General features: G+C 39.2%; 1 protein-coding gene across 22 annotated transcripts in view; it reads right to left on the bottom strand.

Annotated features, from left to right (window-relative positions):
* PAM (peptidylglycine alpha-amidating monooxygenase) overlaps nucleotides 1-15,757 on the bottom strand; it is a 277,044-nt gene that overhangs the window by 94,757 nt on the left and 166,530 nt on the right. For all 22 annotated transcript variants that reach the window (XM_034656561.1, XM_034656571.1, XM_034656560.1 and 19 more), the window contains exon 5: nucleotides 7,846-7,933. In XM_034656561.1, coding sequence (XP_034512452.1) covers nucleotides 7,846-7,933 — 88 coding nt within the window. The remainder of the gene's footprint in view (nucleotides 1-7,845; nucleotides 7,934-15,757) is intronic.

Genomic DNA, 15,757 nt, shown 5'->3' with positions numbered 1-15,757 from the left:
TATTACTTGCCTGGTATTTTGTAGAGATCAGCTCTCACAAAAACATTGCAAATAGGTTATGCTTTACAGCTGAATAAGCTCAGAGAGTTTAACTTCCAAAGGTCACATATTCAAGCCATGATTCAAAGCTCTGCATGTCATACTCCCTTCTATCTCAATTCATGAGATTGATTTATGGGCAGAAAATGATATTCTATGAAGATAAGCTTCGGTGACTACACTTCTATAATATCTGACCTAAGTTGCAATGTGTGTATACAACTCTAAAATCAAATTCTAGGTAATTGTTCTTACTTATTTGCAAAGAGACAATCATTTTACATTTTATTTTCTCATCAGCTCTGGCAAAAGAACAGCTCCAAAAGCAAACCTTGATTTTTCAAATCCTGTTTAATAAATTTCTTAAAAATTATAAAACTCAAGACTGAGTAAAGAATGACTCACTGGAAGGCACTGGGCTATTGAAACTAATCCTAAAACTTAATATGGGAGAGGACGAGGAGAAGAGGAAAAATAAGAGGCCAAGAGAAACGGGTTCTAGAATAGATAATACAATGGGAAAATACAAAAGAGTGGCAAAGAGCATTTGAATAAAATCTCTGCACCGTTTCATTTTCAGATTTCTATGCTCCCTGTTAAATGAAAAATAACATATTTTCTCCACGTAAAAGGACCACGGGAGGGGCGCCTGGCTGGCTCAGTCGGTCAACTCTTGATCTGGGGGTTGTAGGCTGAAGCCTGTGTTGAATGTAGAGATTACTTTAAAAAAAAAAAAAAAGACCAAAGGGATAAAGATGGTATTTTGGCTTTGCAAAGAGTACTATAAAAATAGAGAGGATTTTTTTTTTTTTTTTTACTATTCTTATTAATAAGAAAAGTCTTCAGGCTAGGAAGCAATGTAACCCTTGATCAATGGCTGTTGTAATTTCAGGCCTCATCAACTAGGGTTCTTAGGCTTACAATTCTAGCAGCTTCTCCTTAAGGCTCCTCCAGATTAAGCCAATTAATTGTGAAAAGATTCACATAGCTCCCTTGTGATTTCTTAGTATTTATAGTAAAAATTATGAGAATTAACTTTTGAAAAGAAAACTATTCTGGATTCCTGGACCTTTGCTTTAGAACCTTTTCACCTCTAATCCATGGGGAAACCATTCAGATGGCATGAATATTTTCAGACTATGCCAAGCACTGAAAAATGCTAACCTGTCATTTTGAATTATCCAAATAAAGCATGATTGACTGTTAAAGTACTCTCTAGTTGTATCAGTTAAAGGCTACTTAAAATCCAAGGTTACTCAGGGAAGATCAGAACTGACAACTCATTTCTTTTTTTTTTAATTTTTTTTAAAAGATTTTATTTATTCATTCGTCAGAGAGAGAGAGTGTGTGAGTGAGCACAAGCAGGGGGAGTGAGTGGCAGGCAGAGGGAAAAGCAGGTTCCCTGCTGAGAAGGGAGCCCCAGTGCAAGATGATCCCAGGAGCCTGGGATCATGACCTGAGCTGAAGGCAGACACTAAACTGACTGAGCTACCCAGGCATCCTTAAAAAAAAAAAAATTTTTTTTTTTTAAGTAAAATTGTCATGCCTTCAAGTTAGGTCCATGTAGCCTTAAATTCCAATTTTAATAAATTAAGTATCAGGGACACAGGAAAATTAATCCAAAATTAGAACGTTTCTTTAAGAAACACAATATATAATCAATGGCATATATGGGATATCTTTATCATTCAAAACTGCACCTGGAATGGGTCAGGTATTCAAATTTCATTAACTGCTCTATAAACCCATGGAACACACATCCCAATTCAGACAAATCTTATGTGAATATCAATGCAATGGGTATGCAATAGGTATTACTATTAACATAGTTATTAGAAGGATATTTAATGTGAAAGCCAAATAAGAGCAGTGATTAAAAGGCACCAGCCTGATAAACAGCCCAATATCCACACCCCACCTTCCTAGCGAGATTAAAGAAGCCATAAAGCCTATAAGAAAGAGGGTGTGTCTGTTTTGTTCACACCAAATTTTCAGTGCCTAACAAAGTGCTTGGCACATGGTAGATGGTTAAGAAATATTTTATTAATTAAACCAATAAGGATAACAACTACCAAATTTATTAAGTACATCTACGTGCCAGGCACTGCACCATTATTTACATCCCTTTACTTATTCTTCATGGCAGCCCAGTAAGGTGGGATTAGTAGTCCCATTTTACAGATGATGAAACAGACCAACATAGGTTAAATAGTTTGAACAACGTTTATTACAGCTGGCTCTACGCTAAATGTTACACCTCTATACGATAATATTGCTCTTCTGTTTAACATAAATACTAGTCTGTGAGGAAAGAACCACTAATGCTTGTTTCTGTTGAAACTGTCAAAATGGTTACAATCATGCCATTGTACATTACTGAAGTTGACACTAGTCTACTAGGAAGTAGTCAGTTGCTAGGGAACTCCTATCAACACTTCTAATCCAGGTTTCTATAAATTAGCCAAGGAAGGGGCACCCGGGTGGCTCTGTCAGTTAAGCGTCTGCCTTCGGCTGGCTCAGGTCCTGATCCTGGGGACCTGGGAGCGGGCCCTGAGCCCTGACTCCCATGTGGGGCTCCCTGCTCAGCGGGGAGTCTGCTTCTTCCTCTCTCTGCCCCCCCCACGCTCGTTCTCTCCCTCTGAAATAAAGTTTTTAAAAAAATTAGCCAAGGATTATAATCACTGGTAACCACAAGTAAAAATAAGTACCAAGTGTGTCTTATATAAACAAAGATCCCTCATACTACCCTGATATGAACTATCATATGAAATGATTATAATATTAAACTAGAAAAAGAAAACTATGCATACAATCAATTTTAGCCTAGTAGCGATTTGTATCTAAAATTTGCGACTACAATCAAAGGCACATTTTGCAGTGCTTAGAACAAGGTATAGCACAGGTTTTGGAGACTGTGTTATTTTTATTTATACCGACAAGGATGCTATGTGTGTTTAACTTCAGAAGTTTCATTGTGGCAGAAGACACAGAGAGGGGATTGCGCAAGATACAGATGACAGGCAGCTAGGCTACGGAGAGGGTGCAGAAAGGCAGCATATGCAAATACCATTCTCAGCCAAAGAACCATTACCATCATGAGGGAGGCAGCTAAGCTGTAGACGTAATATCACCCTAAAAAGACGGTCATTTAAATGAGTAACCAAGCAGGGTGTTTCACGTACTGGCTGCTATATATATATATTTATATGTTTTAGCTACTCTTCTCTTTCAGCTCATCAGCATCTGTAACCCTGTGGAGACAGTGGCATTTAAACAGACACAGCAGGTGGTTAATAAATAGAAGCAGTTGAAAGGGATTTAAGCTAAGGCTTCATAGGGTGGTAAAGCACTACTGCCTCAGCTTGGGAAGGATTCCAAGTCAGAGCAGCTGGAAACAGCCTCCTTGAACCAGCTGGGATTCTTCTTTTCGAAAAGGATCAAACAACCTGCAAAAGCCATCTTTGATTTGTAAAGAGGAGTTGGTCACAAACATCATTAGAAATAGTTTTCAATCAAATATTAATTGCTAAGACTAAACATAATAATTTCAGTTATGCATAGAAGATGATGCCTAAGTACAAGGCAGGGTATATTAGAAGCCCGTTCCCTTTAATCACCCAATACTGTGACCACATAATCTTGCAGTTGGCAGTCATAAATTGCTCTAAACCCTAGGTCCTGTGTTCAGCAGATAAAAGTGCACAGGTCTGCACAAACTCACATTACAAAAAGCGGCGCTCCCAAATTATCCCAAATGTCAAACGACTTGTATGAACAAAACACCGTGCTTTTCAAAGCCTGAAATACTTTCCATTGCCAACCATGCATTATTTTTTTTAAAAAACCTGATTGTTAGAATAAAAGGTGTTCACAGGAATAAACAAATGCATTATGTCAATTTCTAAGATCTCCTAAAAGCTACCATTTTTTAGTGAAGAGCTATAGTAGGTGCTTTATGTCTAAATTACCCAGTGTTTCGCACCTCATTTCCTTACTGACCATAGAAAAGCCCCCCAAAGCATCTACTCACTTATGGCTCATATTCAGCCAAGAAATCCGAGGAACTTAGAACTACTCTGCTTTGAATCAAGTCTGCAAGCACCAGTGGAATGCAACAAAGCAAGCAATGCTTGCTCCATTCTTGGTGCTATTACTTTCTGTGGGTCCCCCGATACAGTGAATTGTCTCCTCCTTTAAAGGCCTGGGAAAGAAGGTTTGAGGGGATACATCTGACAGGTACTGCTGCCTTCCTTACACGGGCCAGTAGAGCTGCTGCTTTTCCATCAGCTGGTCCTTATTTGTGTCCTCGAGAGGTATGTTAATTTGGAATTGAGCACCAGGCCCACTCTAACTATAAAGGGACCACCCCACAGTATATTAAAAGGTTCACATCAATGTATGCAATTTAAATGCACATGCATATAATTAACTAGACACATTACCAGTGTGAGCTGCTAATTTGGAATGAGACACAAAAGACTGGAATATGCGTAGGGGAAAAAAAACTTTAAAATTAAAATGACTACATAATGAAAACTGTTTCATGCTGTGTCTACTATTTTCACGTAAACTTAATATAACTGTAAATATATTTTAATGAACAGTAGAAAGAGGCAATTACAAAGAGCAAAGGAGGGCAGCACAACAGTGAAACATCATCAGAAGAGCTCTTTGCTTTCATATTAAAAGTGCTGCCTGAAGACAGGGGATGAATTATATCTTCATAATTTCATGGGGAAAATGTTTACTTTATTAGAGACACATACCTATTTGCCAATCTGCTGGCAATGAAACTAGAACTCTCAAGTGAAGACAGGGGGGTAATCCTAGCTAACAAACAGGAAAAGAAAAGGAAATTGAAGCTTGACATTTGGGTGTTAAAATATCCTATTAGCTTTTTCTTGTTTGACTAAAACAGCTTTGTATTCCCATAAAGACTTCCCCAGAGTGTGAACGAGTTCTTGATATTCTTAAGCATCAAAAAACATTATAGGTATCATATCCAAAAATATATGTGAAAGTTTGGGAATCTTAATTTAACTCCTGTCTAGATCTTGGAGCAGTTGAGGAATAGATTTGGAACTGTAAAATGAGTGTGATAAATTTCATGACTCAACCATTTTAGAAAAATAATGCAAGGCTTTGACACTGATAGATTTTTGTTATTAGTATTGTAATTCAGGTGGGAGGATAAGAGGCCAAGCAGTTGGAAAACATCCGCTGTTTCCATGGCTGAGCCTGTGTGGCTTTGGGGGCAGGGAGTAAAAGATGTTTTTGTGAAGCAAATGCAAACTTTAGGCCATGAAATATCCTGTGAGCTCCAATGCTTTAAAGAAGCATGGGTCTTGCCAAATATTGGGGGATAAAAAGCCTACACCATTTTTAAATGGAGAGTGAGACTGGACCATGGAAGTCAGTCACCAGGACAGTTTCACTTACTGCATACCTCTTAGCTTACATGTCGAACAGACACTACATGCGTATATTGAAAAGATCCTGCTTTTAAATGTTAGGTGAACACTTTGGGATTGGCTAAAAGATGATAAATAACACCATCAATTACTGTCCTTGTAGGGTTATAAAGTCAATCATAACAAACCTCTAGATTAGCTGGGAATACATGCTGCAAGGCAGATTTTAGAAATCCATTTAAAATGACATACATATAATGCCATTCAGAGCTCTAATTACTCAGGGATGCAAATGAATGGCAAAAAGCAGGGGGCTGCCTGCTTGAGGTGAGTCGACCAGTGCACGTATCTTATAATGATGACTTCCCAATCTGACTCAGCATCTGCATGCAATTTATATTCACAGACTTATGGAATTTTAGAGCATAGAGGAGTTCTATAAATGATCTAGTGGTAGTCCCTTGCTAAAATGAAGAAACCGAGGGCAGTTCACATGAAATAAGTAATTTGCCCAGGGAATCCAGCTGGTTAGTTCAGTACGCCTTCACTCTACTATGCTGCCTTTTAAGTCATAATGTTAGCAAAATAATACGTGTAGCAATTACTTTACGCAAAATTGCTATTTTCACTTTCATTTACATTTTCTTTGAATTCTCTTTCCCCCACTTGGAAGTCTTTTGGAAAATATATTTTATTAGCTTTAATTTCAAAACAGTATATTTAAGAATATTAATAAATATTTTTACAGGACCAAAATAATGTTTGCTTTGATGTTCCCTTGATATGAGAACAATGAACTAGGCTTAGTTCATTTTATAACAAGATCTTTTCTTAATTAAAACCATAATAACATTTAGTGACGTTTTATTTTTTCACTCATTCTCTTTAACCAAGGTAAAGGTAAAGCAGGTTTTAAAAGCTAACATCCCTTCCAGCGTTTTCACAAATTCTAATCCAAAGGTAAATATTGCTAATTTCAGAAGAAATATTTCTAGAACATAAAGCCAAAGGATGTGATTTGGTGAATAAGACTCAGAAGAAGCTGTCACAGAATAATCTTTTAATTCCAGAATCTTATTTACAAAAATATACCAAAGAGCAAAAACTGGAATGTTGACAGCAAAGTGTATTAATTTGATTTGTTGGCCCCACTTTTACATAAAACCCAGTCACGTGAGCTGGATTCCTATGTGATACAACCCTTTCATCAAATAACTTAAGCCTATTAACAAATGCTTTGATGGTACTTGGTCCCTGGAGATTTCCACTAATTGCCCTGTGCTTTTAACAGTTCCAAATATATATTACAATTGTTTGTTATAAAAACAAGCGGAATGCAGTTGCTGTGTGCCTTGCATCAGCCTGACGAATATGAGGATGTGCACAGAAAGGTCTATCAGTGTACGTGATTATGCAGGGACAGGAGCACAAAACAGACCCTTCTTCAATGCAAAGCAAGACACACTAGTCATTCTGGAGTGTTCAATACCTAACAACGATTCTATTTTTATAAATAGGAGACTTAAAAGGCATGGCTATTTTCAAAGCTCACCAGTCTTCGTGAACACCAAGGAACAAAATGAAAGGACAGATCTCAAGCCATATTTATGTTGTAAGCTTCTAGGGATAAGAGACATATCTATCTATTCTAGAACCTTCCACAGCATCTGCTATCAGTCTGGCATAAAACAGGCATTTAATAGATGTTTACTGACCATAGCAAAGATATTAAGACTCATCACAGTGATTAAAATAAATTCTAAAACTGCAACAGTTGCTTGAATCAATGGGAGGCAGTGTGGTGAAATGGAAATAACTTTGGATTTGGGACCAGACAACCCAGGGTTCTATCCTGGTCTGACATCTACCAGCTGAATTACTTTAAATATGATACTGATTCTCTGAGGCTCAGGCTCCTTGTTTGTTAAGTGGGAACAATATTAATTGCTCTGCAAAAATTTTAGGAAAAGAAGAAATGGTGTATACAGATCACCTAGCATGGTGTCTGGGATAAAAGAGTGCTCAATGAACAGAGCCTTGGTGCTCTTTGGGTTGAAGCATGATCTTAAAAAAGTAAACATCAGAGCATCCATTATCTAAATTGTCAGTCTTTTTTTATAAGCTGTCTGTACCTTGATACACTATCTATGACAACAGACGTAAATTTATTAAGTCAGCGTCAAAGACTGATGGATGTGCTCCGTAGCACACTAAATGACTGTGCTAATCAGACCATGATAACCACGTGAAGCAAAAGAACCATGTCCTTTCCTGAAAAGTAAATACTCTACCTGTTTACTAATCAGCTCTAAAATACTTGCACAGATGCAATTTGTACTTACAAAAAACATACATTTTCTACACCTCTTTTGACCGTGAGCCCATTATCCCTTACCAGTAACTTCCAGTGGAGGAAGGCATATTGCATCCAAAAAGTAACATGTGATGAACAGTATCCATGCTGGCACGAGGTTTGAAGTCAACTGTTAAGAGAAAAGGACACAACTGTGACTACAATTTACACTTCTGTGCACAAACTGTCCCAAGAGACCGCATCATTCAACAGTCCCAATAGCTGTATAACAAAGCTGTTTTCTTGCTCTTAGGATAGAAGGCTCTGATTGTATAAATTATCTTTCTCATTCCTTAAGATGAGCATGATTTGACAACTTCATTTAGTAGGAGAATGAACTATTATATGACAAAAAGAGAAAGTAATAATTAATAGGCTGAAACTACACATATGCCCACACACAGTGTTTTAATGGAAGACCCCTTTTAAAGTGTTGAGAGCAGTATGCAGGTACAAAATGAAAGCTCCGGGCTATGAGTTCACAATATATTCCCTCCCAGATTTCAGCAGAGTGCTGAATAGCATAAAACACTGCCCAACACTGCACAACAGAAACCACAGTGAGTGGTCAGAACATGAGCAAAAGGATTCATAACACAAATTTATTACCATCTCAAAATAACAGCAGTCACTGGGATGTGATATGAAGAAACAATTTACTAGAAAATAAAAGTGGAAAATGTATCCTCTTTTAGAAAATGTATCTTTACAAAAGTACCAAAGAAAGAAAATCACTGTCCTGGATGAGCACTGTACGCTTGTTAAAGGGACAATGGAACTGACCCAATGTCATTTCTTTTTCTCCCCTAATAATAGTGGTTGAAAGACATAAAAAGAAACAAAAATGAGTTCAGAGAGAAAACAAATCAAAAACTAAAGATACATTAGAGTAGCATGCACGGTCAATACTCAGCACGAGCTCCCTTTCCTGGTTTGGGTATGGCTCATCTACTTTTGTCCGCATTTGGAATGCTGCACTGCTGGGCCAGTTTCCAGTCCCCTTAACGTAGAAAAATGCTAAATAGCTTAAAATGATCTTAAGTTTTGGGTATGTTCAAAACTTCATCTTCTAGCTCTTTTTGCCTGATAAAACTAATAAAACATCATTTACTGCTCAAATGTGTATCTGAGTACGTGAGTATTTATAAAATAAAAGATGTTCTACGTTGAACTATAGCGCCATGATTTGCAAAGCGTGGTTGGTTAGAAAACACAGGACACCTACTATGAGCCATTTTGACTCACAACTTCCAGGGGAAATAAAAAGCCCTTCACTTACTGCAATGACAATACGAATTTAAAGCCCAAAAATCCCATCATGAGATATTCAGGTCACCATTTAAAAAGGTAACAAAGAGAGAATGGCTGGAAAATGGACTTGCTATAACTTGAGGCTTTGTTTTCCAGCATCAAAGAATACAGTTAGCCTATAAGGTTGAAGTAGATACTTTTTTTTTTTAAAAGATTTTATTTATTCGACAGAGAGAGAGACAGCGAGCGAGAGAGGGAACACAAGCAGGGGGAGTGGGAGAGGAAGAAGCAGGCTCATAGCGGAGGAGCCTGATGTGGGGCTCGATCCCATAACGCCGGGATCACGCCCTGAGCCGAAGGCAGACGCTTAACCGCTGTGCCACCCAGGCGCCCCTGAAGTAGATACTTTGGAAGGAAAGAATCAAGTGGAACTTACCACAGATCACAAATCATAGAAAATCCTACTGTTAATAAGCCTAAATTTGTTACCAAGAGAAACGGAAGGAATAAGGGGGATTCCATCTCCATAGACTCTCTCAAGTTAAGTGCAGAATTTCCTTCCTCCCTTCCAGAGCCCTCCCACAGTATCATCCCTGGCAGAATTAAATTTGAAAAAGCTCTAAGGTGGGAGTGCCAGGCCTTTGTTTTTTATTCACTTTAAATTTATTTTGGTATGTGATGCAATTTGTTATATTTGTTTTTATCAAATGGCTTACATCACTCTATGGACATCTAACTTCTTGATCTGACTGTATCCACCTTCTACTCTTTCTCTCTTTTTCAGTATACCTCTGCCGATCCATGAGGCATTTGTCAAACAACAGGGTGACTCCTCTGCTTTTTCAGAACCTATGGAGATGAATGGATGGTTCGCATTCCCCTTACATTCATTTACTATGGGTGGGTTATATTAGTAGACTTCCTAAGTTTGAATCATTCTGGGAATTTTGATAATAAGCCAACATGGTCAAGTGCATTTTATCAAGAATTAAACTGTTGGGTGCAAAGCAACACTTACAATCCAGGTGGAAATACCCAGCAGAAGACTGGGATTCTGTGACTCCTGTTCAAGAAAGAGTCAGAAAATTACGTATTTGGGAATCACTCAAAAAGTGAACCATGAAGCCATGAGGGTGGACAAAAAAGGCTCAGGACACAGTCTTAGGGAAAGCCCTGAGCTGGCAGGATCCGTGTAGGAGACCCCAGCAGTTGTTTTTGTTTTTGTTTTTGTTTTAATATTAATGCAGTGTGTGTAGTGCTGTGAAGCCAGACAAACTTTTTTTTTTTAAAGAGTGGGCTATCATTAAATTCATAAAATGAAATATTAAGCAAAATATTCAGGGAAGGACAGAGAGGAGACCTGTTGGGAGAAAAAGATCGTGAAGACATACAATCTCTATGGCTCTTCATTAGGAAGGAAAGCCAAATGTTTTGCCTGGGCCCCTGTTTATGCAAGAGGAGCTTCTAACTGCCTTTGTAAAGGGCAAAAATTATTCAAAGTATAACTTCTCTATCCATTTTCTGATTTTTTTCTCCTTCTGACATACTATTTTAAGAACTACTTATTTGCTCCACATTGAACTCTTACTAGATAAGTGTTTAATTTTAGTTTCTATGATTAGAAACAAATCAATATCTTTAAGAGGCAGTAAAAGAACATTGCTCAGAGTTCCCTCTCATAGCTTACTCTCAGTGACTCATGCATTCCTCCAGAATCTCAAGATCTAATTTGAATGCTAAGTAAATTACTGGTATAGAGTGGTATATAACCATCTTATTCACATCCTAAAGAAAGAGTAGAATATCAAAGTATTTATATAATTATAGCTCAAAGTACAACTCATTGCAAGCTGAAATGAAAAATACCGCCAGCAAAAGGCGTGTCATTTCAAAATGTAAATCTAAAACAACATTAGGTGCCATAAAACAAAGCAAGCCTTGGACAATTTCATTGAAGGGCCTGATGCCAGCGATGGGGAGGGGTCAACTGGGAAAAGATTAGGCGGACAGGTTCATTTCCTGGGTTTGCTCCGTTCCTACTTATTATTCCTAGTTTTGCAAGACAAATTCCCACCCCTCGTGAATAAGAATAAAGTCTGCTGGGCACAAGATACACTATTCCTATGCTGGAGATTTCAACACTACATAAAAAGAATATGGGAAAATATTCTCAAATCCCATCTTGAAAGAAATCCGCCCCCCCTTCTTTCTTCTTCTCTCATCGTACAGCAAAGAAATAAAGAATCCAAGAGGAAGAGAGCCAGAGGATAATAATGAAAACAACTGACAGGCAGAATAAACAAAGGCAGCCTTGGGATGGCGACAAACAGGCAGAAGCACAGCCTTGTGAGAACACAGGGGAATATTAGAGCCGATAAGATTAAAAAGTGCCACCAACTCGTCTAACTCAATAATAAGATGACAGTTGCTTAAGTGGAAAGGGAACTTCAGTCTCAATGGGTGTTGCTTCAGATTGCCTGATGTATAAGATCAGGGAAAAGTTTATCGGCAAGTAAGTGCGAGTCAGTCCTGGGAATCAAATATTGTTGAAGAGCTAAGACTCCAGAAATAGTAACTCACGCACATTAATTAAAGGAATGTGATGGCGCTGAAAGTGCACAGGTTGGAGGACTTCTCAAAGGATAATGTCATCTGAAGTGAAAGACTTGGAAGATGCATGTGGGCGACATACTGAGCAGAGACACTTAGGTCTGGTTTCCGGAGTTCTAAGCAAAATTTGTATTAAGTACATGAGGTTGTATGAAATTTATGGCTTCTTTTAGCTAACATTAGACTACAATCGGGGCCATAAAATTCTCTAAGAATGTGACCTAGGATAGAATTTCACTTAGCACTTGGCTTTCTCTCTATGTTTCCTTTCCAGGTGGATATCCAGGTCTGCATGTCCAATTTCGATGTATCTGCCAGACGCGGGACGTGGGAAGATTTCGAAGAACCCACGCAGCCGAGTGTAGGAATTAGAGATTTAGGAGATATCCATGACCTATAATCAACCCTAAATTACCACTGAATATGGGAGAACACCCCTTTTAGCTATATATATGCCCTAGAGGAATACTACAGACCCGGGATAATTAATCTATCAGATAAAAAAGAACTGACTTGTAAATGCAAATTTGGATCTTCAGAACTCAGGCATTCTAGAATTACTGTCCATATATATCACTAGGGATCATTATTGTTGACTTTGTTTCCTTTTTTCCTCCCAGTGGAATCATATTGTACATAGTAAACGGTTTATTTCCTACGCTGTGGATGTTTTTACATATTATTAAACAACTTTTGTCAATGGTACTTTTTACCCAGTGCTGTGCGTTACATTTATGCTATGCAACTTCTTAAAAATAAAGATGCTCAGGGTCAATACTGGATCAGTCCTAGCCCTTCCTCATTCAGTATCTCATTTAAATCTGAGAGGTCATTCCAGGCAAGTGTACATGTGAAAAGTTTCACAGGTGAATCCCAGGTGACTCTGACCCCAGTCAACATTTTTAGTGACTGACTACATATTACAGAAGTATGCTTAGAGTTTAATTACCTCATCTTAGTTAGCCTGGATTATATTGCCCTCTTAAATGTACAGGGCAAACAGTAAAAAAAAAAAAAAGTTTCTTTCTTTCTCTTTCTTTCTTTCTTTCTTTCATTTAAGTTGGAAGGTCATTATCTCACACTTAAAGATGGTATTTTATTTTTTTTTTAAGATTTTATTTATTTATTTGTGTGTTCAATGAGAGAGAGAGAGAGAGAGAGCCCAAGCAGGGGAAGCAGCAGGCAGAGGGAGAAGCAGACTCCCCACTGAGCAGGGAGCCTGATGGGGGACTCGATCCCAGAACCCTGGGATCATGACCTGAGCCGAAGGCAGACGCTTAACCGACTGAGCAATCCAGGTGTCCCAAACAAAGGTTCTTTTAAAATAAATTTATAAAAAAAAGTTTTTGGGGGGTAAAATTGGTTGTCCATCAAAATCACCTCATGTCATTTTAAGGCTGAGGTCTGAAGCAGGCACACCAATTAAGCCCCCGGTGCTTATGGTTACGTCTGTGCGGTGTCCGTATTCTACTACTGCTAGTGCTTTTACGCCAAATTCAAGATTGAGAGACTACAGAGATGTCAGGTTTAAGACATAAGAATGTTAAAGAGTTGTTATCATTAAAAAAAAAAAAGACAGGCCCCAGATCTTAATACCAGATCTGTAAACATTTCTTTGTTTCCCCCAAAATGAAGACTGTACTTCAAAATCCACTCACAGAAACTGAAGATAATGCTCTGAATTGTCATGTAAGTGTAGGATCTGATCACCCTTAATGTTCATCATCGTGCAGTGGGGTCAGAGGGTTCAGACACATGTAAAGCCCACAGCAGCAAAGCCCATTTAGCAGCATGTTAAAAACCCACAGCCATCGCATATTATGTTATCTTCCTCCAGCTTCCTGCATAACCATTAAGCAATTCTACACTAAAATAAAGACCTTTTGCTTGAACATCTTTAATCAGAAAGTTTAATAGAGAAATTGTCATTAATTCTCGCTAGCTTGGACAACGATGTGCACTTCAGAAAGAGTCCTTAACGTGGTTTATGAGGACTTGAAGCTGCTGTTGCCAAATTAACCAAGAAAAAAGACACCTGAACAAGCCTTTAAGTGGAACACAGATTTAAAATGAAACAATCCTTGCCTCCAAATACAGGAATTTAAGCACAAAAAAGAATTAAACTTCTGGATGATAGACCTTTTAAAATGGAACTTTTTGGTATATGTCAGAACCAACTACGTAATCAATATATAGACTTTATCAGCCAGGCTGTGCAAGATAAAATAGCATAAGCTTCATTAAGCCTTGTATTTGTGATGTCACCCCCGTGGTAGTCCCCTATTAATTTCCTGCAGAGAGAAACCCATTGCCCCTTCTCGCCTTTTCAGCCGTGCACAGTGCTGACCAGTCTCCCGGCGCACCAAGTTTGCCACATGACAGCTGCCTGCACCACTCTGCACTCTGGGCAGGCAGCCCTCTGCACTTAATAACCATCCCGAACGGCTGACATTCACCGAGGGCTCGCCCCACGCCAGGCTCCCTCACTCTCACAATGACCCCAGAAGTCTGGTCCTTTCCCCTCAAGCAGCTGAGCCTTGAGGACAGACAGGCTGGTAACTCGTGTGCGGCCATGCGGCCGGGAAGTGGTGAGGCTCACTCTTGAGCCCAGTGTGCTCCTTCATCGGTCATACGGTCATACGGTCATACCGTTGGCCACTGGAATAGTCTCCTCCCCTCTGCAGATGCACATGGACCGCCTTCCCAGATGCGGAGAAAATCCTCTCTGTCTCTCACATGATGTTTGGCCTGACTAGAACAGCTCACACTCCCCTTTTTAGAGCTGGCCCCTGAAGTCGGCCCTACTGAAAGAGCGGAAATGACTATTTCCAAATAACTGTCAAAATGCCAGGAACCCCTGGCTAATGAAGGGCATTCACGTATCCAATCTGACACAAACCTGGGCTTTCTGAATTGGCCATTTTCCTGGGAGCATTGGGGGGGTGGGTGGCATTTTGACATTACTGCAGTGAAACAGCACTGTCCGCGTGTCAGTTACTTTCTGGAGATCTCCAGACGTATCTAACTGAAGACACCCCCAACTCTCAGCTTTATAAAATGTAATGAGGTGGTTCCTACCCCTCCCTCTCCCTTTGTTTTATCACCTGAAAAAACAAAACAAACAAACAAACAAAACCCTGGGTGTTATCAGGGGTCACTGTGTTGGAAATGTGGTATTTGGGGGACCAAACCATAGAGGGCATCCTAGAAATACTCTGACACAAGGCGGACGGCACCAGCTTCTCCTTCCTGATGATGAGCAAGCAAATCAGGATTCCCCTGTTCATCAGGGACCTATAAGTGTAGCTCTCATTTGTGCTATCTCTCCAAGTAACTTTCACTCAGAGACTAGAAAAGCTTCCACGGGTGCTTGTGGGAAGTCACCCGATGGTCTTGTGGAGAGACAGCCTACATTTTTCATGTTGGAGAAAATCCTGGGTGAAGAGAGAAAGGAAAGGATATGCAGTCAATTAACTGGAAGCAGAAAGGTGACAGAGTGACTGCACGGGGATGGAGATACACACCCGTGTACAAACACACACATACACCCACATCTTTCCATTGACTGCTGTCATGTCATAACATGTGATTATCTGAGCACTGTATCCTGCCAGACCTTGGTCTTTATAGTCATGTAATGACTTTATGTAATGACCCATAAGCATGATCAAAATTAGGTTGTTCCTGCGTTATCTAAAGTAACACGGTAGCACCGGAACATGTGCTTTCTATAGGAAAGGTCCCATGTGGAAATACTCAAGTCTAACCGTGCTGTTCTGCAGTAGACCGTGTTCTACATTCAAGAGAGAAGCCCAAGAAAACGAAGAGCAATGAATCACTAGATTAATTTCATCTATTTCTAAATTCAATGGCTTCTATCTCATTTGTATAGTGCAGTTTGATAGATAGGGACCTGCCATCATTCACTAAGGAAAAGACACATTTATTTACTGGTCATCCATGTGAGGGAAAGCAAGTGGATGAAGATGACAGTCAAATTTCTTGGCTGAGTGGGCTGCTGTCAGAGTCAATTCCTCTGAGTGTCTGTAAAACACCTTTTAGACAGCATCACAGTTCAGTGGTCAAATGCAGA

The sequence above is a fragment of the Ailuropoda melanoleuca genome, chromosome 3 (genome assembly GCF_002007445.2).
Source record: "Ailuropoda melanoleuca isolate Jingjing chromosome 3, ASM200744v2, whole genome shotgun sequence".
NCBI lineage: Eukaryota > Metazoa > Chordata > Mammalia > Carnivora > Ursidae > Ailuropoda > Ailuropoda melanoleuca.
The sequence above is the reverse complement of the archived record's forward strand: the minus strand, read 5'-3'. Positions and strand labels throughout refer to the sequence as shown.